This window comes from Macaca nemestrina, chromosome 9 (genome assembly GCF_043159975.1).
Source record: "Macaca nemestrina isolate mMacNem1 chromosome 9, mMacNem.hap1, whole genome shotgun sequence".
NCBI lineage: Eukaryota > Metazoa > Chordata > Mammalia > Primates > Cercopithecidae > Macaca > Macaca nemestrina.
In genome coordinates, this window is record NC_092133.1 from 17,056,200 (window position 1) to 17,081,804 (window position 25,605).

General features: G+C 44.4%; 1 protein-coding gene across 1 annotated transcript; it reads right to left on the bottom strand.

The window, feature by feature from the left end:
- Window positions 1-395: 395 nt before the first annotated feature.
- Window positions 396-24,885, bottom strand: LOC105467353 (pancreatic lipase-related protein 2). Its single transcript, XM_011716897.2, has 13 exons — window positions 24,846-24,885; window positions 24,461-24,509; window positions 21,745-21,899; window positions 19,469-19,594; window positions 18,545-18,679; window positions 17,668-17,779; window positions 15,429-15,548; window positions 14,155-14,274; window positions 10,833-10,951; window positions 8,786-8,915; window positions 7,203-7,314; window positions 3,256-3,423; window positions 396-503 (listed from the first exon to the last, which is right to left on the bottom strand). Exons 1-13 carry the CDS (start codon window positions 24,846-24,848, stop codon window positions 440-442), a joined length of 1,413 nt encoding a protein of 470 aa, XP_011715199.2. The 5' UTR covers window positions 24,849-24,885; the 3' UTR covers window positions 396-439.
- Between the last annotated feature and the right edge of the window lie 720 nt (window positions 24,886-25,605).

Consider the following 25,605-nt stretch of genomic DNA (forward strand, 5'->3'; position numbering starts at 1 on the left):
GAATCATCAGAGTTTGGAATTACACCTGCCACAAAATGCGGCAATATCTTGGGATATTTTATTTCATTCTCCTTTTTTTGCTTTTCTTCTTTTTGTATTTTCTGAATTCTTATGTGGTGTCTACCTTGTTCCCCTATGATGTTAAAGGCTGGGTGGGCAGCAAGTGACAGCAACAATGACCTTTACAAATAGGACAGAAGTCCACTGTCTAAGGAAATAAAATCCATTAGAAAGGCCACCTAAAGTGCCTGGAAAGAGAGAGACGGTGGCAGAGGTAAGTGGGTGAGAAGTTCCAGGTGTCACCTGTGGCAAACTTGGCTCCAGTCCCCCAAATCATTTTTGAAACGTGAACCCAGAAAGTAGAGAATGTCAAACTGACAGCTCACCCTCAAACTGAGTGCGTTACAAATTTTATTACCGCAATAGTCGCACCACGTTTTTAACAAGGGTAAAGAGATTGCAAAACGTTTTCTTCCACAGTGTCACTGCTGCAAAAGTTATACCTGTGGAGGAAAACATTGTCAGCGTGAGGCTCTTTTGCTTGTGGAAATGTGACTTCAGATGAGTAAACAGCATTCGGGCAACCCCCTGCATTCAGCTCCCCTTGACCTAAAAGTTCTGCTTTGCCAGGCAGAGTCCGAGTAATTCTTACTAACTAAACCTGCTCAAAGAGCACCCCTTTCCCTGGGTGAGCTCCGAATGGGTGGAAAGTGAATCAGCCATGTCAAACTGAAGCTTTGCAAACTGCAAAACCGAGGGGTCTCTGATGGGACTGCCTCTTTGGGTCTAGCAATGAGTTCCAGGGACCAATAGTGCCCCAGCCAGCTCAGAGGGACTTTCTCTGTCAAATTAAGGTCAGAGAGGGCCCCTCATACACTGCTCTGGGAATGAAAAATGTGGCAGCCACTTTGGAAACAGTTTGGCAGTTCCTCTAAAGGTTAAACAGAGTTATCATACGGCCAAGCAGTTCCACTCCTAGGTATATACCCAAGAGGATGAAAACAAAATCTTGTACATAATTTCAAAGCAGCATTATTCATAATAGCCCCCAAGTAGAGACAACCCAAATGATCAACTGATAAATGAATAAAATGTGGCATGCTCATATAATAGAATATTATTTGGCAATAAAAAAGAATGAAGTACTGATACATGCTACATGAATGAACCTTGAAAACATTATGCTAAATGAAGGAAGGCAGTCATGAAGGACTATACACTGTATGACTCTATTTACATGAAATGTCCGGAATAAGAAAACCTAGAGACACAGAGTAAATTAGTGGATGCCTAGGGCTGAGGAAAAGGGATGTGCAGGTTGAGAGACGATGGCTAACAGGTATGGGGTTTCTTTTTAGGGTGATGAAAATATTCTAACATTGTGGTGATAGTTGCACAACTCTGTGAATATTCTAAAAGCCATTAAATTGCACACTTTAAATGGGTGAATTGTGTTTTATGGGAATTATGTTTCAATAAAATTTCTTAAAAATAAAAAAGATCCTGGAGGGTTATTAATCCTGAGAAACTAACCAAGTCAGGTTGGAGCAAGCACCAAGCATGAGAAGCTGGCCACTTCCGGCCTCTTCCTTCTCTTGCAGGTGTCTTTGATGCAAGGGGAACAGTGTGGCCAAGCTGGCCATCCCTCCAGGTTTAGCTTCAGAATGTAGCTTCTTGATGAGAGAGCCCTCATGTGGGTTGGGGACTCTGGTGTTTGGATTATACAGCATGTGTTCTATACTGTACTTAAAACAGGAACTCCACCCCCACTTAAATACTGAGAAATCCAGACATTTTCACATTGCATTGCACTGCCAGACCATATGGACTTCTCAGTTTCATATCCAGCTGGCTGAATTGATGGGCACAGTGGAAAGAACCCTGGATGGGCTGTCAGAAGACCTGGGTCCCAGTCCTTGTTGTGCCTCACAACTGAGTATAGTAGCCCCCCATTATCTGCAGTTTTGCTTTCCATGGTTTCAGTTACCCATGGTCAACTGAGGTCCCATAATAGGAAATGGGAAATTTTAGAAACAAACAATTCGTAAGTCTTAAATTACACATCATTCTGAGTAGCATGATAAAATCTTGCTCTGTTCAGCTCTGTCCCACCCAGGACATGAATTGTCCTTTTGTCCAGCATATTTCCTATTCATATAGTATGTATGAATAGGAAAAAAACCCCATAGTATATGTAGGATTTGGTACTATCTGAGGTTTCAGGCATCCAACTGGGGTCTTGGAGCATATCACCCATCCCCATAGGTAAGGGGGTCTACTGTACACAAAGTGACGGCCCGTTGACTGTGACATCTGATCCTTCCAATAATACACTGAGCAATTGGGATTATTGCCACTTTTACAGCCAGCAAAGTTAAGTCATGCAGCTGAGCAAAGATTTGGTGTGTGTTTTGAAAACATTCTGAAGTCCAGTATTTTTCCCTTTAGATTCCCTACATGACCTTAGACAAGTTACTTGACTTTCCAAATCTTACTTCCTCATCTTAAAATGAGAGCAGTTGAGAGTCGACATTTATGTTTCCTTTATTCTCTATTATCCCATTGTTTTTTAATTATCCTCTTTTGAGGTGTCGTTCTTTCCATATTTTAAAAACAGTTATGTTCTCTCCCAATGCCTACTAAGTAGGATTCTATTCTCTCAGAATGGAAGAACTTGTCATTATGAGCCAGATTCCCAACACAGTGTGTATCCCTCTAATGCTATAGTCTCCAAACAAACCTGTTTACGTTAATAACTGTACATCAACTGGAATTAACTCAGAGATTTCCCCTATGTACTTCCCAAGTGCTTTCCTTATTGTTTGAGATAAAACAGTCATTCATATTTGCCCGTTTCTTGAATCTGTGCCTATCTGTGCCTACATGCCTTGCCCCTGCCAAGTTGAATTTTGCCTAAGGAAAACAATTTTGGTTTTTCAAAGTAAATCAGATGGATGGATGGAGAGTTGAGATGAACACCTGGGAAGATGAATGGATGGATGGGAAGATCAAAGAATGGCTGGAGGGCCAGAAGAATGATGAGATAGGTGTCTGGGTGGATGGGTAGAGGAATAAGTGAATGGGTAAGTGGTTAAGTGATTAAAAGGATAGAGAAATGGATAGATGGGTAGGTGAATGGATGAGTAGATGGGTACATAGATGACTAGGTGGGCAATTGGATGAATGAATGCATAGACAGATAGATCAATATGTAAATATAAATAACCAAACTTAGATGCAATAAAAAATACGTACTCAGTCCCATCTTCACCACTTTGCACTGTGATATGGGAAGCCCCCAGTTTGGGCTTGAATAGATTTATCACACGGTTGTTCCAGAGGAACTTAACTTTCTGTATTTTGCCAACATTGAGATCCACATCAATAGCATGCATGTGACTTGCATCTGGTTTGAGGGATCCTCTGAAAATATGGACATAAAATGTTATATCAGCTGGATATATGAATACATAAGATGATCGCAATCTATCACTTCTCTAAACAATAGTTACTGTTGTTGGTTTTCTGCAAACACCTCGAATGACTTCATACACATCCAGGGGCTGCCATAACATAAAAGTATTTGTGCAGAACACACCTTTTAAAAATATTGGACTCCAGATTTCCACTGTTTTAGTTTTTATCTACAGCTAAGTCAAATATTTGGGGTGGCATATTAATGGTCTAAAGTTTGCTACAGGACGATTTGGGGCAATGTCTTATGTTTAAAGATGCATGTGGTTCAGCAGATGCCATTTGTTAGCATCTCATGTGTATTACAGGAATTTGTCAAGGACATTTAATTCAACACAAACATTTTTATGTAAAAGTGCAAAAACAGAACCTAACTTTGTTGCACAGGTTATGCATTCATCTAACACATATTTACCAAGCACCTCATATGCCCAGCAAAGGCCAGATGCTGAGGCTACACAACATGGATGAGATGGCCACAGGCTTCATGTGTGTACCTATGTGTGTGAGGATGGGGTGTGTGTTGGTTATATGCCATACAGATGTGCCTTGCCTGAAGAGATTTTGATATTTGCAAAACCCAAGTGAGAAAGGAAACTATAGGCAATATCCCTGATGAACACAGACACAAAAATCCCCAACAAAATGCTAGCAAACCAAATCCAACAGCAAGTTAAAAAGGTAATTCATCACAATCAAGTGGGTTTTATTCCAGGAATGCAAGGATGGTTCTACATATGCAAATCAACAAATGTGATTCAACATATAAACAGAATCAAAAACGAAAAACATATAATAATCTCAATAGATGCAGAAAAAGCTTTTAATAAAATTTAATGTCCCTTCATGATAAAAAGCCCTCAACTAACTAGACATCAAAGAAACATACCTCAAAATAATAAAAGCCATATATGACAATCCCACAGCTAACACTATATCGAATGGAGAAAAGTTGAAAGCATTCACCCTAAGAACTGGGACTAGACAAGGATGTCCACTCTCATTACTCCTATTCAACACAGTACTGTAAGTCCTAGCCAGAGCAATCAGGCAAGAGAAAGAAATAAAAGGCAACCAATTGGAAAAGAGGAAGTCTAGTTATCTCTGTTTACTGATGACATGATTTTTATACCTAGAAAATCCTAACAATTCCCCTAAAAGTCTGCTAGGCCTGATAAATCACTTTAGTAAAGTTCCAGAATACAAATTAATGCACAAAAATCAGCTGCGTTTCTATACACCAAAAATTCTCAATCTGAGAACCAAATCAAGAATTCAATCTCATATACAATGGCCACAAACACAAAATATACCTAGGAATACATTTAGCCAAGGAGGTGAATAACCTCTACAGGGGGCACTATAAAACACTGATGAAAGAAATTGTAGATGACACGAACAAATGGAAAAACATCCCATGCTCATGGATAGGAAGAATCCAAAGTGATCTACAGATTCAGCATAATTCCTATCAGATTAATGATGCCATTTTTTACAGAATTAGAACAATTCTAAAATTGTTCATATTTTAGAATATGAACAAGAAAGAGCCCCAATAACCAACATAATTCCTATCAGATTAACAATGCCATTTTTTACAGAATTAGAACAATTCTAAAATTGTTCATATTTTAGAATATGAACAAGAAAGAGCCCCAATAACCAAAGCAATCTAAGCAAAAAGAACAAAGCCAGCGGTATAACATTACCTGACTTCAAACTATACTACAAGGCTACAGTAACCAAAACAGCATGGTACTGGTACAAAAATAGACACATATATCATATACTATTGGAACAGAATAGAGAACCCAGAAATAAAGCCACATATCTACAGCTAACTGATCTTTGACAAAGTCAACAAGAATAAACAACGAGGAAAGGGTTATTGAATAAACCTAATCAATAAATGGTGCTAGGATAACTGGCTAGCCATAGGCAGAAGAATAAAACTGGACCCCTATTCTTCACCATATACAAAAATTAACTCAAGATGGGTGAAAGACTTAAATATGAGACCCGAAACTATAAAACTTCTAGAAGAAAACATAGGATAAAACTCCTGTACATTGGCCTAGGTGAGGCAGGTGGATCACCTGAGGAAAGGAGTTTGAGACCAGCCTGGCCAACATGGTGAAACCCCATCTCTACTAAAAATGCAAAAAAATTAGCCAGGTGTGGTGGCGGGCTCCTGTAACCCCAGTTACCTGGGAGGTTGAGGCAGGAGAATCGTTTGTACCCAGGAGGTGGAAGTTGTAGTGAGCCGAGATCCGAGATCTCGCCATTGCACTCCAGCCTGGGCAACAAGAGTGCAACTCCATTTCAAAAAAAAAAAAAAAAAAAAAAAAAAAGAAAAGAAAAGAAAAAGAAAAACAGAAAAAAAATAAGAAGTTATGACTAAGACCTCGAAGCAAATGCAGCAAAAACAAGAATAGACAGAAACTCTTTAGTTTAATTCAGTCGCATTTAAATTAAACTAAAGAGTTTCTGCACATTAAAAGAAGCAATCAATGGAGTATACAGACAAACTATAGAATGGGAGAAAATATTACAAACTACGCATCTGACAAAAGATTAATATCCAGAATCTACAAGGAACTTAAATCAACAAGAAAAAAACTAATAACCCCATTAAAAAGTGGGCAAAGGACTTCTCAAAAGACATACAAGCCTCAAGCAAACAAATAAAAAAACTCTCAACATCACTAATCATTAGAGAAATGCAAATTAAAACCACAGTGAGATACTATCTCATATCAGTCAGAATGACTATTATTAAAAAGTCAAAAAAATAACAGATGTTGGCAAGGATATGGAGAAAAGGGAATGCTTACACACTGTTGGTAGGGATGTCAATTAGTTCAACCCCTATGGAAAACAGTATGAAGATTTCTCAAATAACTTGATAGAAAAATATAACTTCATTTTGACCCAGCAATTGCACTACTGGGTACCTACCCAAAGGAAAAGGAATAGTTTATCAGAAAAATCCTGCACTTGTATGTTGATCACAGCAATATTCACAATAGCAAAGTCATGGAATCAACATAAGTGTCCATCAGTGGTTGATTGGATAAATAAAATTTGGTATATAGACAACATAAAATACTATGCAGACATAAAAAGAATGAAATCATGTCCTTTGTAGCTACATGGATGAAGCTGAAGGCCATTATCTTCAGCAAAATAACTCAGAAACAGAAAATCAAATACTACATGTTCTCACTTATAAACAATGGGTACACATGGACATAAAGCTGGAAAGAATAGACACTGGGAACTCCAAAAGGAGAGAGGTTGGGATGGGGATAAGGGTTAAAAATTTATCCATTGGGTGCAATGTTCACTGTTTGGGTAATAGGTTCACTAGAAGTCCAGACCTCACCATTATACAATATACCCATGTAATGAATCTGCACATGTGCCCCATGAATCTAAAATAAAATAACAAAAAAAGAAAAAAACAATCTAGTCAGATGACTGACATTCCAAAAGGAGTTAGCACATGACTCATTTTAAATAGTGAGTTCCCACTCTCTGGGCCTCACTCTTCTCATATGTAAAACGGGATGATTGAACTAGACACTGAAACTTTCTTCCAGCTCACATCCTAGGATTCAGTGGTTCTGTATAATAGATGCCTAGATCTATAAAGCACTTTATACTCAGTCGATTTTGAATAATCTATTATGGAAAGTATGATCATTTCGCATTACTAGTGAACTTACTTGAAAATCTCATATTGTTTTGAGTTTCCATTACTTCCATACAAAGCAATCCTGATGTACCCATTCACGTTCTCTTTTCCAGAAAGTGTGACTGATACCTTATATCTCCAACCTGTCCAAAGAAATACAACCCATTTAATGAACTCATCTTATTGAAAAAATGAAAACATTATTGTTCCAAGCTGTGAATCCTCCAGGGGTAAGAGGTAAAAGGACTGTGACTTAATTGAATTCCTGGGGCCCAGGAATTAAGGGGGTAAGTTTCTAGGCGGGAGCGAGGGACTCAGGGGTCAGTAAATATTATGGTTCAGCACAGTCCCTTATGAACACAGCAAGGTATGCGCTCTTGATGAATGAAGGGCAGCTGATACTGCACATGTGTATTTTGACTGATACATGGTACAATGGACTGAATTCATGTGGGTAAGAGCCCACATGAATGGGATCAGTAACCTCATAAAAGAGACCCCAGAGAGCTGTCTTGTCCTTTTTCCACCATGTGGGAGTATACAACAAGAAGACAGCAATGTGCACCAGAACCTGATCGTGCTGGCACCATGGTCTTGGATTTCCATCCTCCAGAACTGTGAGAAATACATTTCTACTATTTATAAGCCACCCAGTCTATGGTACTACGTTACAGCAGTCTGAAAAATGAAGACACTGGGTGTATTGCATGTTGTTTTGTCACTTGCCTTCTTACTTAACACATCTTAGAGGTTTTCTCTCTTCAGTATGCAGAAGTATAACCTTCTTTTTAATGGTTACATGTAGTATTTAATCTATGGTATTTAGTCATTTACCAACTGGTGGACATTTAGATTTTCCCCTCAATCTTTTGCTCTTAAAAACAAAGAGTGAGCATGCTTGAACACATCATCTTATGCACACATGCAAGTATTTCTCTCTGGTACATTCTGAGAAGTGAAGTTACTGGGTTAAAGGAATGTGCATACAAAATTTTATAGATACAGCCAAACTGTTATCTTTTATGATAAATATTTTGAGGATTAAAGGAAATACTGTATGTGAAAAGTGTTTTGTAAGGTGCTGGATATAAATTTTTAAATTTGAAACTCCCTTAGAAAATAACTGCTCTTCTTTCCAGCCATTATATGATATTATTCATAGTAAATGAGTCTTGATAATTTTACTGTCTTGTACTTTTAAAATAAGAAGCAGGGCAAAATGACATCACCACAAAGTGTGTGTGTGTGTGTGTGTGTGTGTGTGTGTGTGTGTATGTAGGAGGACCAATATAACAGTCATGACTGCAGTGACTTCTTGACTTACAGTGACTTTCACGTTGCCCTCTTCTGTTAATAGATGCATCCTTCCTGCACCAGGGGTGGGTGAACATGTGACCCAGCCTGGGCCAATCATTATGCTTTTCTCTGCTGGGCAGGAGTATTGGTTAGAGGGGTGAGATCCAACACAAATTCCATTTCACTGTCCTTTCATTTCAACTTAACCTTGTTGTAGTTAAGTTTCTATCCATCGTTACCAAGGATACTGACTAATAAGGCTGGCACACTTTTTAAAATTATTTGCAAGAATTTGAAGTGAGTAAAATGGAAACTTACTAGTAAAGTTACCACTCTCTCCTGTGTTCAGGAAAAAGGTTTGTTCCACAGCACTGGTTTTCCCCTCAAATTGGTCAGCATAGTGCCCCATTTTGGGGCATCCTTCAGCTGGACAAGGGAAACAGTTATTCTAGTGGAAAAAAAAAAACATAATGTGTCTGTTAGTGGTAGACCTTTGACTCACTCACTTAATCAGTCAATTCATCTTCCTTCCTATGTCTATCTACCTATCTACCCATCACCCACCCAACCATCCACCTTTCATTTACCTATGCAACCATCCATCTACCCATCCATCCCCTATCCATCCTTTCATCTACCCATTCATCCATTCTCATACCTATCCACTAATCCATCCATTTCTGCATCTATCTACCCATTCACCCATGCATCCATGTGTCCATCCATTCTCCCTTCTATCCACTGACTCATGCATTACTGCATCTATCTACCCATGCATCCATGCATCCATGAGTCATCCATTATCCTACTTATCCACTGATCCATGCATTCCTGCATCTGTCTACCCATGCACCCATGCATCCATGCTTCCATCCTTGGAATTGTGCATAGAACTGTGCTAGGCCCTGCAGAGTATCCAAATAAGTGCCTTGAAAACTTGGCGTATAGTTGAGAAAACAAGTCATATCCAGGAAGCAGTAAAATTAAAACATGAATGGGGAATGCAATACAATATATTTAGGGAGAAGTAAATGGGAGAGATAACAAGTTATTTCAAAAGAAGTGAGGAAGGGAAGATCCAGGACCATTTTCACTTTAATGTGAATTATTTCTCCAGACTTGTTGATTCTTATTTGTTGTTTCTCAAATTATAGTTCTTTAATTAGGCCCAGAGGAGGCAATTTGCTGTCTTCGAATCAGGGATTTGATTGCTTTATGCCACAGTGTCATTGTCATCTGCTCTTTGGCCTCATGCCACATCCAAAATGCATGGTGTGTAGAGCTATTTTGTGATTTGGAAGAAATAAGACAAGTACTAGAGGCCACGTTGCTATCCATGACCCAGCAAGAACTAGCACAGTGAAGGCTTCTCACTGAACACTCACAGACCTTGGAGATCAAATATGATGTCCTTTTGACCTCAGTTCAATCCAAGAATGTCAAGGTTAAAATTAGTTTTGAAGGACAAAATGTGAGTTTAAACATCTTAACCAAGTAATTAAAGTTTAAGTCATCAAATAATGAATGAATTTATGTCATCAAATAATGAATGAAAATTAAATGAATGTCTTTAGTTTTAATACACTGAGAAGGACCTGCTACTACCCATTGAAGCACCCCCTAAAAAATCAAACAATTTCAGAGAGTGGGATATTCTGCCAAGTACCTGGTCTGAAATCCTCGTAAGTGGCAAGTCTTCAAAGACCAAGAAAAAATGGGAAGCTGTTCTTGATTAAAAGAGACTAAAGAGACAACAAAATAATTGCAATGCAAGAAAAAAAAAGAGAACAAGGGAAAGAAAGAAAGAAGGCAGGCAAACAGACATAGCTCTAGAGGGCATTATTTGGATAACTGGAGAAGCTTGAATACGTACTATATATTAGAAAATATTAGTGTATCAAAGATACATTTCTTGAATGTTATTCTATAGGAGAAGGATCTTGTTTTTAAGAGATGGAGGCTAAAGTTTTTATAAGTAACATGTCATAATGTCTTTAATTTACTTTCACATAATTTAGAAAAAAGTGTACATACACACATATAAAATGTTAGCAATTGGTGCATCTAAGTGATAGGTGTACAGTATTCATCATTAGTCTTCTTTCACCTTCTTTGTAAATTGGAAATTTTTCTAAATGAACAACTGGGGACCCTAGTAAGGGCCCACCACAGTCAGGTCTGTGCCTTTCCCCTCCAGCCCAGCCTGCTGCCCGGGGGAAGATGGCTTTGTGAGGCACAGAATTTCTATTACCTCCTTTCATTAGTTGCAGAGTTACATCTCTTTGTTCTGTTCTAAGCCACAGGACCACAAAAACACCCCAAACAGAGCCACCAACATCTTCCTCAGCCTCCTGGGGTAACCTACCTCCTGAAACTCATTGTAGGAGGCACAGGGATAGCCCAGGAAGCCATCGGGGTTGAGGATGCTGCTTGAGTAATACTCGAAGCTTCGCAGGTGATTGCAAGCTGCAAAGTTACTAATTCCTGAAAAACAAAGACCCTGGATGCTCAAAGGAGGCCTTCACTTTTAAGCGTGAACAATCCATTCTGACTAAGGAGGAATCACCTGCACATTTCACCGATGGGTGTCGGCTCCTGAATATCTTGGGACATTTGCTGAGGAGGGACCTACTCAGGGCTAGCTGACTGTGGAGGAGTGACATGTCCTGACAAGCACCTTTGTCCATTCTTCCAGGGGCCAGGCACGTAACACAAATGAATGAGAAGGGCTGGGGGCTGGGAGTAGGGTGGGGTGGTAGGGGAGAGAGAGACACACAAAGTGACAGAGAGGGAGAGAGAGGCAGACAGAGGCAGTTGGTCGGGGGGAGAGAGAGAGAGAGAGTCAGAGAGAGACAGAGTTGGTGGGGGGAGAGAGAGAGTAAGAGAGAATCAGAGAGACAGTTGGTGGGGGGAGAGAGAGAGACAGTCGGTGGGGGGAGAGAGAGAGAGACAGAGAGTTGGTAAGGGAAGAGAGAGAGACAGAGACAGAGAATCAGAGAGAGACAGAGAGACTTGAGGGGGAGAGAAAGAGAGAGAGTCCGAGAGAGACAGAGAGTTGGTGTAGGCGAGAGAGACAGAGAGTCAGAGAGGGACACAGAGTTGGCGGAGGGGGAGAGACAGAGACAGAGACAGAGAGAAATGGAGAGAGAAAAAAAGACACAAAAAGAGATAGGATGAGAAAGAGAGATTCAGAAAGACAGAGAGAGAGGATAGAGACAGAGGAGAGGCAGAAAGAGAGAAGAGAAATGCAGAGACAGAGGAGAGAGACATAGAGAGGGTATATATATATATACACACACATACACACACACTCTCTATAGTATATATACACGTACACTATAATATATATATTGTGTGTATATATATAATATATATATGTGTGTATATATATGTGTGTATATATATAATATATATATGTATATATATAGAGAGAGACTAAGAGAAGATAGCAATAGCTATAAAAAGGGCCCCTCTAACCCTGCACAGTCTAGCCAGGTGTTACATGTTCAAAGCCCCAAATTGCTGGGTCCTCTGATTTTTCATAAGAAGCCAGTACCTCCACTTATACGTGAAAACCTTCATATGCATGAGTGGAGGCAGCGCATCCGCATCTTAAAAACAGTTACCGTGCCGGCCCATCCAATGCTGCTGCAGACCACATCCTATCTCTGTGAGGACCCTGGACACACTGGGCAGGCCTTCCCCATCAACCAGGCTTTTTGATTCTTCCTCTTTGCTATGCAAGGCACAAGGTAAAAGCGGTGACGGCAAGGTGGCCATGACCTCTGGCCACTCTCTCACTGCATTTTATTTATCATCCTTTTCTTTCGAAAAAGTATGGAAAGGTGTTTTTTTCATTTCTCTGGCTCCTTGGTAGAAAACTTCCCATGGAGAAATGCACAGTGACCCTGGCACACTTGTGGACCACTCCTGGGGGGTCTGCGGGGCTTTATCGCCACCCACTGAGAAAGGAACACTTCCCTTTGTGCCCAAGGTGGCTTCGTTGTCCACGGCTCCCGGCCCTCGACCCAGTGACTTCCAGCTGAAGCCAGGTTCCCTGTGCCCACGTCAGCGCTCATCACCCGACAACAGCACCTGTTTCAAACTTAATTGTTTCTTTCATCCAAAATTGCTGCCCTGGGACCCCTAATGGAGGAGAAAGTGGATTTAATTATTCCTCAGTGCCCAGTGCCTGGGTGACTCGGAGCTTGACACAATAGAAACACTCCAGTGCTCATGGGCTGGTTCACTCGAAATTGCCTCTCTAATTAAACCTGGGCTCGTTCCTATTATGTGTGCCCTGCTCATCGTTTGTGGGAGGCGGCAGCTATTATTGTGACTCTGGTGCACTTTCAGGTAGCCTCGAATGGTCACATCTCCCCAGGAGTTACCTGAGGGGACAAAAGCTCCGTTTATGTGCTGGTGGATGCTGGCGGTCGCTTTGTCGACTCTACTCTTTGACATTAAGCACATGGAATATTAAAATGCCACACAAAGCTACTCAACTCAATGTAAAAGTACATTTCGTGCCTGCTTTGGACAAGGCCCTGAGCAGGGTACTGGAGTGTCTGAAATGTGCAAAACACAGTCCTCGGCCTTGGGGAACTCCTAGCTCAGAAAAATAAAGAGTAAAATGATGACAGGCCCAAAACCTCCCTTTTCAGAGAGGAGAGTGAAGCCTGGTGTCAGGGGAGGAGAAACAGGAATCAAAAAAGGCCAGAGTAAGGGGCAGCAAATCAGATGGGGCAATGAGGTCACCTAATGGCGGAGCATGGGCCCTGCTCTCTCAGATGAACAGAAATGTACACAGCTGGCCAGCAGCCACCACGGGTCTCCCAGACCTCCAGGTCCCCCCTCCCACACGTGCACCCCAAACCCAAAGAGCACATCCCTCCTTTGTCTTCTTCTCAGCGAAGTCCCCTTCCATTTCTAGCACCTAACAACAGCAACCAGCAAGCAAGACAAGCAAGTCAAGGCCTTCACATCTTGGCCTATGCCCTGCAGTTCTTCAAGGAGCAAGTGCTGCAGATAGGATGGGTAGTCAAAGCCAGAGCCAACATGTCAGCCAAGCCGCTATCCCAGGATCCTGACAACAGGCAGATACACAGGCTGGGGCATGAGATCAGGGCTTTATAGTTAGAAATTGGGCTTAGATATAGAGTGGTCTTGGATGAGCTATGTAATTTTTTTTTTTTTTTTTTTTTTTGAGACAGTCTCACTCTGTCACCCAGGCTGGTGCAGTGGTGCTATCTCGGCTCACTGCAACCTCCACCTCCTGGGTTCAAGTGACTCTCATGTCTTAGCCTCCTGAGTAGCTAGGACTACAGGTGCATGCCATCACGTTCAACTAATTTTTATAGTTTTAGTAGAGATGGGGTTTCACTATGTTGGCCAGGTTGTCCTCGAACTCCTGACCTCAAGTGATCTGCCTGCCTCAGCCTCCCAAAGTGCTGGGATTATAGGCATGAGCCACCATGCCCAATTGAGTTATATAATTTTTCTGATCCTCAGTTTTTGGATCTGCAAAATCAGAGTAACCATCTCACATCAGTATTGTGAAAACGCCTGGCACATTTTCACAACACTCCATAAACGGTGGCAAATGACAGCATTATGAAGGCCAGCCTATACATTCAGCTTTCTCCCCAAACAGAGCAATTACTGTCTTACTTCTTTAATTTACATACCTTCCCATATTCCATCGATATCAATGACGGTTGAAAGCATATTTTTCTGACACCCAGGCATTTCCTCTCCTCCATTTGGAAAGAAATCCAGATGGCCCACCTTTTGGCTCATTCCAAAACCTAAAACATTTGAAGCAGATGTAAGCGGCGAGGTGAGTGGTCCCAAAGTTAGGTTGTGGACAGAGCAAGACCCTTTTTGGCAAATTCTCCCTTCATCACAGCTACCACTGCCTCTAGCTCTGCAGAAAGTTCTCAGAGATGGGTGCTTGGCAAGATGAGGAGGAAGGAGAGGGCAGAGGAAGTGAGATGGGGTCGGGGGCTGGGCTCTGGGTAAGTGAGACACAGATGTGTATCTGTGTGTCTCAGAAAGTCCTGGATCATATTGATATGCCCTAGTACCATCATGCACCAGTAGACATATCAAGACTGGTGCAATTTGTATTACTTTACTCATTTTAAAATTTTGATGTCTACATTATATTGTTATGTGGAGACTACATAATGTTATATTGTGAGCCATAGCATATGGCTAGGATCTTTGGCTTTCAAAGCGCACGAACCCATGATCAAATCCTGGTTTTACTTACAGATTTTGTGATCTGGGACAATTACTTAACCTAATTGAGCCTCAGTTCCTCAGCCATGAAATGGTGATAATAAAGCCCACTTTTTAGAGTGTTGCAGAATTAATGAGCTAATGTATGCAAAATGTTCAGTGTAGCACATAGTAAACACTAAGTAAGTGATAACATCATCACCATCATCAAAAACATACCCTTTATTGGCAAGTTTCATGAGTGGCTATGTAAGAAAATATTGAAAAAACACTGATTTTAGAAGAATTAAATAAAGGGATAAAGTCTCCAACAAAACAAAGTATAACCAAAGCTTTGACTGAAGAAGTAAGAAAAATATTCAAAAATTAACTTCGTATTTTGCAAGTACAGGTCAAGTTTTAAGAATAAATACTTCCGCCACATTAGTTACTGGTAGATTGGGGAAGGATGCAGAGTTTGAAGATTGATTGACAACCTTTCATAGACTACAGAAGGGTTTTTGTTTAACCCAGGACTGCAGGCTGATTCCACTGGCATTGTACTAGCTATTTATTTGGGACTGCTACCCATTTTGACTGGTTGGTGCCCAAGTCATTCCTGTAGCTATTTCAAATGGCCTCCCCTGCTCTCTGTGTATGTGTGTGTGAGAGGGGATATCTGGACCCAATGTCATTAGCTGTAGCACAGGTCAGCAGGAGATGGGATTGAGGAACTCACCTAGGGAAGGAACTATGGGAGCAGAATCTGTGTGAATCACATCCACAAACATGGCGTCAGATGGGTCCAACCGAACCTCCTCAGGCGCACCCTGGAAGCAAGGCTCTGCTGGATCCAGCCCTGAAAGAGAGAAGGTAGGCAGGCTGAACTTTAAGAACTGGGATTTAAACCCAGTACTGGTAGACTGAGCTCCTACCTCAGCAGCTATGGTTCTGGGGGTTGGGTCTGCAGCTCTTGGTCTGCCTAGGAGAGAGAGTCTGGGACAGAAAGGCTGGGAATGGGGTCATTGCCTGTGGATGAACATTCAGAAATCCCCAGTGCCTGGCTCCATGAAGGATCTGGGTAGCCTCCGTACACCCCTCCTTTCCCTTTTTCTTTTTATCCTCACACGTTGCCATTTGGCCACTGCTCTCAGAGACTGCAAGACCCCAGGCCTTACCCAGTTGCATGCATCTACTCCTTTGTGTGACTCATGCCATTCTCCAGCCTGCTGTGCCCTTTCCCACATTCCTCCTTTATCTAAATCTTTCTCCTCCAAACCCAGCTCACACACCACCTCCTCATGGTTAAATGGAAAATCTAACCCCTCTCCTTTCTCAGCCCATTCCATCCACATTGTATTATTTTGCAAGCTGCTTTGATTTTTATTTGCCTACTTAGTTGTCTGCCTCCTGGACTAGACAGTGGATTTCCTGTGGCAGGGGCTGTGCCCAGGTCATCTTCAGAGAGAAACAGAGCATGGGAGGAGGAGGGCTGTATTCTTGCCCTAGTTCTGCTGCAGGTCAAATGTCTGTCCTCTCTGAGCTTCTGTGTCCTTACTGGAAAAGTAGGAATAATGACAACCACCTACCTTAGAGGGTCGTTGTGAAACCCTCATGAAAAGATGTAAGAGAAGGGACTTTGCAAACTGCAAAATTCTACATAAACACAAACCAATACCCCCTCATCCCTCACCCAGTGCCTTGGGCAAAGGGACGCTCATTAAATGTTGATGTGAACTGTTTAGAGAAGTTACACACTGATTTGGCTGCACAAAATAGTTATTTGTGTCTTTGCCTTGTATGCATTCAGTTTAGCGCTTCATTCATCCATTCAATATTTACTGAGCACCTTCTATATGGCAGGTCTCAGTGTGCGTTTGCATTTTCTGTCTTTGCCTGGCACAGGAAAGACATTCCAACAATTATGTGGAACTGATGAATTTTTAAAACCATCTCACATTTTTTCTTTTACTTTGCCATACTCTGAAAATAATAGTCCTTAAGTCATGGATTTAATGTGCTAGTTAAATCTTTCTCCTTTTCTTTGAGATCTCACTGTTGCCCAGGCTGGAGTGCAGTGGCAGGGTCTGGGCTCACTGCAAGCTCCGCCTCCTGGGTTCATGCCATTCTCCTGCCTCAGCCTCTCAAGTAGCTGGGACTACAGGTGCCCCCCACCACGCTTGACTAATTTTTTGTATTTTTAGTAGAGACAGGGTTTCACCTTGTTAGCTAGGATGGTCTCGATCTCCTGACCTCATAATCCACCCGCCTTGGCTTCCCTAAGTGCTGGGATTACAGGCATGAACCACCGCACCCGGCCTCGCTTCTTTTCTTTTCTCTTTCTCTCTCTTTCTTTCTTTCTTTCCTTCTTTCTCTCTCTTTCTCCTTCCTTCCTTCCTTCCTTCCTTCCTTCCTTCCTTCCTTCCTTCCTTCCTTCCTTCCTTCCCTCCTTTCTTTCTTTCCTTTCCTCCTTCCCTTCTTTTCTTTCCTCCTTTCTTTCTCTTTTCTTTCTTTTTCTGAGATATGGTCTCCCTCTACTACCCAGGGTGGAGTGCAGTGGGGCTATCACAGCTCTCTGCAGCCTGGAACACGTAGGCTCAAGCAGTCCTCCCACCTGGGCCTCTCGAGTAGCTGGGACTACAGGCGATAGCCATCACGCCTGGCTAACTTTAAAACTTTTTTGTAGAGACAAGGTTTCACCATGTTACCAAATTGGTCTCGAACTCCTGGCCTCAAGCGATTCTCCCGCCTCAGCCTACGAAAGTGCTGGGATTACAGGTGTGAAAAAAATGAATGCATTTTTATTTTTAATTATCCATTTTCTAATACACATTATGGAAAATTATTTTTAAATTTAAGACCGGTCATCACAAAAAATCGGTACCCAGGAGGACCAGCAGGGGCGCCCTTGGGAAGACCAGCAGGGTTGCCCTTCGCCGTGCACACCCGGGGGCCGCCCGGAGCCCCGCGACCCCTACCTGTGATTCTGCCCACGCGGCCCCCCAGCCTCCTGCCCGCCTCCGCGGCCGTGTGCGCGCCCAGGCTGTGGCCGATGAGATGCACGTCCTCAGGGCTGTACCCCAGCTGCGTCTGCGGAGGGATAGCGCGTCAGGAACACAGCACCGTGTGGGGACCCGCTGGTCGGAGAGCCGGGCCCCGGGCCCTGCCAGGGATGGGGGCAGGACCCGGGCTCGAAACTCGACCCCCACGGCTTGAGCACACCGCCTGGGGCAGGGCGACCCCACTCGCCATCTGCAGCCTGAGAGTCCCCCAGGGCCGGCTCGTGCGCAGGGCAACAGTGCTGACCAGCGGCCACCACGCCAACTGCAGGCCACCTGGGCGGGCGAGGCACAAGGCCTGCCGCCCCGGACCGCCCCACCCCCAGCTCTCTTCCCTCGTCCCTGCGTGGGGTATGGCCTGTCTGGGAGAGCGCGGGTAGAGTGGGCCCTATCTCTGCCCCGCCCCGCCCCATAGATCCTGCAGAAAGGTCCAGGGCCTTCCCTCGTGGGTTGGCTGAGGATGAAAACTCATCTTCTGCACTGGGAGCTGCTGGGCAGCCCAGACTGCTCTCTGACCCCTGCAGAACAGCCTGCAAGGAAGCTCTATTTCAAAAGTGGAAACCGAGGCTCAGTTTGCCTCAGGTCCCATAGCTAGACAGTGATAGGGCAAAGTGTCTTCAGGACAGCAGGCAAAGAGGAAGGGTCTTCATCTGGGGAATGGTCCTTCTTGATTACAACCTGGGCTACTGGCTACTGGCTCCTACCCATGCCCACAGGTCCCCAGGCTGCCTCTCCGCGCCTCCCTTCCCCTCTCTCTGACCCCTACCCACAGGACAGGGCCCAGGCAGGGTTTTACCGACAGTGTTTGTATTAAGACAGCTGTCTCCGCCCCCACGACCCGAATGTTTTGCACGGCTTGGGTGTACATTGTGTGGGACCCGTGCCTCCAGTCCACACAGATGCAGTTCACCTTCTCCACTTCAAACATTTTCTGGGGAAGACAAACAAGGGAGAGAAATCAATTTATAAACAGCCCCCAGTTGCATACCCCACAGATAGGCATTCACATCTGTCAAACGCCTAGCCCATGCCAGAGTTTCAATATTCCTATACCTGCCATGACGGCACCCTCACTGCAGTGCTATGGACTGACATGCTAATACCCACTTAACAGATATGGAAACTGAACCCCAGAATGGGTAAGTGACGTGTCTAAGGTCTCACACATCGTTAGGAACACAACCAGGTTAAAAAGACCACTTACTAAGTCAGATGTGAACAGACTACTACTCAATTACATGTCAAATTCATCTCCTCGGTTGCACCAGCCACATTTCAAGTGCTGAATAACACACATGGCCAGTGGCTTCTGATTTGGACAGTGCATATATAGAATACCATCATCACTGCAGAACATTCTATTGGATAGCGGTGCTTTAGAGGGTAAAATTTAAGTGTTTTTTAACATCACAAAGGGGTTTTGCATACGTCATCAAGGATAAATGCCCAGTAGTTTGCTGCAGTCTCTACCTCGAGACTTTTTGACTGAACTCTGGGTGTCTTCAGCCTCATAGGAGATTGTTGGCTAGAAATTGGTAGGTAGGGAGATTTTAGCAATGGATGCCCTTGGGAACTGGGCTTTACTCGGTGGTGTTAAAAAGGACCCATCTTTCTCTGAAGTATTTCATTTCCTGGTCTAAGGGAAACTGGGGGTGCAGTGTTTGAATCTGTGTGTTGGGTGCTGGTCTCATCAGAGAGTGGCCAAGTGGTGGGGCCCCACCTTGCACATGTCCGACGGCCAGCTGTCCTCCCCCTTGTCTAAGAAGCCATGGATGATGAAGCGTGTCTTGCGGTCCAGTTGGAAGTTTGAAGCCTCAATGGTGTCTGGTTCGGTGCCAGTGATTAGCTGGTTTAATTTAAAAAGATTAATTTGAGTGTTGGCCTTTCCAAGCCACAAGCCTATTAGAGCCAGTTTCAGAACTGATATCATAGCTTCAACGCCCACGAAGTTGGGTCGGACTAGAAGGAGCTCCTGACCTGGGGTTGTGGATAGAAATCAGAAAGTCCAAGTTCACAGACCCTCTGATTTAATTAATCCTTAATCCATATCTAGTATTTCAGTTAATCACAAAACTAGACAATAAACCACAGTGGTATTAGCAACACCTGTGACTCTGTCCCCCGTAGCAGTCACAGGTATTTTCAGGTCATAATATAATTATTGCAGGTATCTAAAAATATCATTTGTACTCATAAATATTTTAAATTATAGTAGTTATTAGGCCAACCGCTAGATATTGTTATTTAGTGAGATATAAAAAGCACATGTATGAATATATCACGTATTTATATGTTTAAATGTTTTGGTAATTTTTTTTTTTTTTTTTTTGAGACGGAGTCTTGCTCTGTCGCCCAGGCTGGAGCGCAGTGGCCGGATCTCAGCTCACTGCAAGCTCCGCCTCCTGGGTTTACGCCATTCTCCTGCCTCAGCCTCCTGAGTAGCTGGGACTACAGGCATCCGCCACCTCGCCTGGCTAGATTTTTGTATTATTTTTTAGTAGAGACGGGGTTTCATCGTGTTAGCCAGGATGGTCTCGATCTCCTGACCTCGTGATCTGCCCGTCTCGGCCTCCCAAAGTGCTGGGATTACAGGCTTGAGCCACCGCGCCCGGCCAATTGTTTTTCAATATAATTCATTTCTTTTGTAATCCAATATGTTTTGTTTTTGCATTTAAAAACATTGACCTGGCCAGGCGTGGTCGCTCACGCCTGTATTCCCAGCACTTTCAGAGGCTGAGGCGGGCAGATCACAAGATCAGGAGATCGAGATCATCCTGGTTAACACAGTGAAATCCCGCCTCTACTGAAAATGCAAAAGTAAAATTAGCCAGGCACAGTGGCGGGCGCCTGTAGTCTCAGGTACTCAGGAGGCTGAGGCGGGAGAATGGCGTGAACCCAGAAGGCAGAGCTTGCAGTGAGCCGAGATCACGCTACTGCACTCCAGCCTGGGCGACAGAGCAAGACTCTGTCTCCAAAAAAAAAAACCAAAAAACAAAAAAACAAAAAAAACAGCAACAACAAAACAAAAAAAACCAATGACCTAAGAACGGGTCGTTAGGCTTCTCCCAGGTGGTGAAAGAGGTTCCTGGCACAGGAAAGGTGAGGAACCCCTGGACCAGAAGCTTAAGCCTGGAGGCAAATTCAGTTCAGTGGAGCTATGAGACTTTGGAACGCACTTCTAAATTACCATGGGCTGCTCGGACACCCTTCCACCAACCCTTACAGACAAGACACCAGAAGAAGGATCACAAAATAAAAATAGCACAGTAACCATGTCCAGGCTGACTCTGGGCTGGTAGCAGTAAGAAAGCTGGGCTGTCACATAGAGTCCCACAGTGGGCGACCTCAGAAACCTAGAGACAGACACCTGGCTCCCTAAACTCTGTCAGGGACCAGAGCTGTGAGCTGCTGGATTCTCAGCAATGTCTTCCTTGAAACTGTCTCCTGGTCACTTCTGACACCCTGGAGCAAGTCTGATCTGCTTCTGCTGGGCAGACCTGCTGCAAACTGGAGGTTGCTCCAGAGGACCTCATCTTTTCTCTATTGTGGTTACATGTCCCCTCTCCCCTACCTGTCTTCTAGCTCTTCAGGAAGGATTTACACCTGCCCCCACCCCCAATGCCCAAAAGGCTTCTCTCCCTCCACTCTCCTGTGTAGAAACGAGATAACTTTCCAGTGGCTACACCAGGCCTGGGCTTCTCCATAGATGCTACTCATAGTCCCTTCCTCCCAGGAAACAGCATTTATGCTGGGGTAGCCACTGAAATTCTCTGCACCAGTGTGTGTGAATGTGTAAGTTTCTTGGTTAGGCATCAGTAGATTTCATCAGATACTCAGGCATTTATGATCCTGAGAGCTACGCATTGGATTCTATGTCTAGAATCCAATTTCTAGAAAATTCCAAGGCAGTGACTTATGCCCTAGACAGCCATGCAAAGACTCCACTGTGGCAGCCCAAATATACCCACCATGCAGCGTTTACATGCCCACTCTTACTTGGAAGTCGTTTGGATTTTCATTTGTGTACAGAAGAAAGCGGGTGTCGATGTCCTCGGGGGACCAGGGAAGTAATTTTGTAGGTCGCTGAAGGATTCCTGCCCATGGTTTTTCATCAGAAAAGCAGCCAAGTTGTCCATAGCAGATCTCTTTTCCTAGGGTGAGCCACAAACAGGACATGTGTGAACTTCTGGAAAGAAGCAATGTCATATCCATACAGGAAAATTCTGCAGGACAGAGCCTCGGTTTGGCTAAGGCCAGTGCTGGTCTTTATCTTTGCCATCAACATTTCCCAAACTTCTGGGACGATAAGAATCACCTGGGGGCTGCAGCATGGCGGGGTGGGAAGGGCGGGTGGGGACAGGGGACAGTGTGGGGAATAGGTGTATTGCATCTACACATTCATAAGTCCCTCCCTCAGAGATTCTGATTCAGAGGGTCTGGGGTGGGGTCCTAGAAACACATATTCAGTAAGTGCCCCTTACCGTTAGGCAAATTGGGGCATTGCTGATGTATAGGTTGGTGCAAAAGTAACTGCGGTTTTTGCCATTGAAAGCAATGTTTTTTGCAGTTATTTTTGCACCAACCTAATACAAACTGCTGCCTTAAAACTACTTCTTTCAGGAAACTTGCAGCTGGCCCTTTACATGTAAGCATCCAGTAGTGAGTATCAAGTGCCTACAAACTCTGTAGCACAGAGTTGCTACTTTGTTTTCCCATCTCTACTGCATACAGCATAGGCCGTGCCCACACCAATTCACGTGTCTTCAAGTCATTCTTTTATGCATATTTTTTCAAATGATTCTCTGCCGTTTCATATTTTCCCTTTTGCTTTGAAAAGATAAGTTTCTTAAGAACAGGAATGATTTGTGTATCACACTATGTGTGGTAGAAACTCAATACATGTAATCCATGATCCAAATAACCACATCTAAGTCCGAGAGTACTTTCTGTGTCCATGACATAAACATGATCACAGGATATGGTCACTAAAGGTGACATAATTTCAACCCAAAGGATTATAATGAGTCCTTTCCCTTATGCTTCCTCAACTCCTGTACTGATGATACCAAATATTGGTGAATCATTAAAAAAACTCATAATAGTTAATACTTGTTTACTATGTGCCAGATACCATGTTAGTACTTTACTGGTATAATATCATTTAAGCCTGAAAACACAAATATGGACTTATTATTATCTCCATTTTACTGCTGAGGAAACCAAGGCACAGAGAGACAAGGTAAGCTACCCGAGGTCACGGCTAGTGGTGGAGGCAGGATTTGAACCCAAGAAGTTTAAACGGGAATGAAGCTCGAACTTGAGGGGACACAAAGATAAACGAGATATGAACCCTGTCCAGAAAGAGAGGAGCTCTAACGGAAGCAATACCGATGGCGTTGAATTCGTTCCAGAAAGAGGGTGCACGCTTGGAGGTGGACTCTAGGAGGCTCAAGCAATTTTTGCCCCAGGGAAACATTGGTTAAATGAACGGGCTCGAGTGCAAGACATTTGGGCTCTCTTAAGTAGAGAGCAGGAAAGCGTTGGAAGGTATGAGTTGGTGAGGGTGAGGGGAGGTGGTGGTGGCAGGGGCAGTGCTGTGCTTCCACAGGCAGTCCTGTGTTTTTGGGACTCGAGTACAGGGGGCTGAGAAGCGGAAGAGCCTGAGGAGGCTGGGGGCAGTGAGAGTGAGGCTTGAGGCTTGGCCCTGATAGGGTTTCCTGCAACTCGGGAGGACCAGAAGCTGGGCAAGAGGGAAGGCCCCAGGAGGAAAGAGATGAGGAGAGAGCCTGGCGTGAGCCTTGGGGAATGTCCACATTTGGGGCAGGAGGAGGCTGCAGGTCAGCAAAGGATATGAAGAGGGGTTGTATGGCTGGAGGAGCAGTTGCACCCACCCCCGGCTCCGCTGTCAGCAGCCCGGTCTTAAATCATGGCCAGGTTGGAAGGAGAGGCCAAGAGTGGGCTGGCGGGGTTGAGAAGACAAGGGGGAAGGGTCACAAGGCAGAAGAAAGCCCCCACAGGGACCCAAGGAGACCATGTCTGCTACAGCAGGGCTTGGGGGGCCAAATTGGGCAGTGAGATATTCCGGCAGGAGAGGAGGTGAGGCAGCCCCCACAGAGAGGGAACGGCTCCTGGAGGAAGCACGCCTGTGAAGGCGTAGGCAGATGGGAAGTCAGCAGGCTGGGGCTCAGGGGGCTCCAAAAGAAAGGGAGGTGATTGGTGTTTTAGGATAAGTAGAACTTGAATATCTGTATCTCCTCTGGACAGAACCAGGTGAGGGGAACAAATTAGAGAGACAGAAACGGTGACTCTGACAAGAGGACACGTGGGCATGATGGCAGAAAGCCAGGCTTGCCTGGCAAGACTGGGCTTTCTTGGGAGGGGGCACATCCACATGGCTTTGGTCTGCAGGCAGGGACAAGGGCATTGGGACCCAGTGGGAACACCACACCCTCCACTTCTCCCAGTCATAAAAGCCTTTGCAGGAAGAAGGGGGCCAAGGAGGAGGGTTACCAGAGATACTCCCGTGTCCAGCACAGTGTCCTGTGTCTGCCTGAGAGTCAACATTCTCTGAGTGGCACAACTGTTTTCTCTAAGTAACGATAATGCTCTTCATAATCATGATAATAATTATTAATATACCTCTAGCTGCCTCACCAAAGGCCAGCCCAGGTATGTCACTTTTTCCCTAAAGGAATGGTGACAGCATCCTCACCTCTGACTGTGGCCAGCAGGAGAAGGCTGAGGGTCCAACGGGGCAGCATCTACACGGAAGGAAACACAGACACACACAGACCCACGCGCACAGTGAGACTGGCAGGGGCAGGACCCAGCCGAGTCAGGAGCCCTGGTCACATGGACAGTGAGTGGAACAGACACCCAGCAACCCCGGGCCCCACAGGCCTCTCCCTTGAGGTGGGGACCCTGAGGCTGAGTCCTCCCAGTGCACAGGGAGACAGCAGCACGCTAGGATCCTGGACTCAGGGGCTCCACTGTAGCGGCTTCCCTGCCTCTGGGCCATGCCCCTCTTGTAGTCTGGGCTGCCCCAGCCCTGCCAAATCCCCTGCCCAATCCCCTGCCCACATGAGGCCCTGACTTACCATCCTGCACCAGAGCTTCCACTCAGCCCAGCAGGTTGGCTGTGGCCTTTTATAGCCAGGCTTTATCCTTTGGACTCCTTAGAGAAAAGGCTGGGCAGGATAGATAAGGCACTGCACGTGGGTGCTTTGAACCTAACTTATCATGAACACATAAAACCAGCTCAACTCCAGGAGCAGCAATGTTTATAAAGCGAGATTCAAGGACAGGAAAACCAACTTTGGAGAAGGGAAAGAGCTCAGTTAATCTGAGTTTATAGGTTTAGTTGCCAAGAGATTGTGTCCCCAAAGTGGTAACAGGGAAACATCATGCCGTACATCGCACCTCTGGAACAAAATCCCTTTTGACACATGAACCCCCAAACCCATTGTGTCGTCCTGTTGCTCTTGACAGACTGTGCAGGGCTAGGAAGTCAGGAGACTTGCTGCTCAGTGGAACTGACTGTTTTTGAAGACACACACCTTGCTTACTTTGGGGATGGGGTAGGTGGAGAACTACCTTACCTATTAGAGAATCTAGACAAAGAACAAAAATGAAGGCAACCTCACAGACGAAGCGCCAAAGAATAAAATGAGGCCAGGCGCGGTGGCTCACGCCTGTAATCCCAGCACTTTGGAAGGCCGAGGTGGGCAGATCACGAGGTCAGGAGATCGAGACCGTCCTGGCTAATGCGGTGAAACCCCATCTCTACTAAAAATACAAAACATTAACCGGGCATGGTGGCGGGTGCCTATAGTCCCAAGTACTCAGGAGACCGAGGCA

What these genes read in the sequence shown, in the direction of transcription:
- LOC105467353 (XM_011716897.2), bottom strand. An exon ending in AGAGAGTGGTAACTTTACTA is followed by an intron (nt 7,315 to 8,785) that starts GTAAGTTTCCAT and finishes TTCTTTGGACAG; the next exon opens with GTTGGAGATATAAGGTATCA. An exon ending in AAACAATATGAGATTTTCAA is followed by an intron (nt 3,424 to 7,202) that starts GTAAGTTCACTA and finishes CCATATTTTCAG; the next exon opens with AGGATCCCTCAAACCAGATG.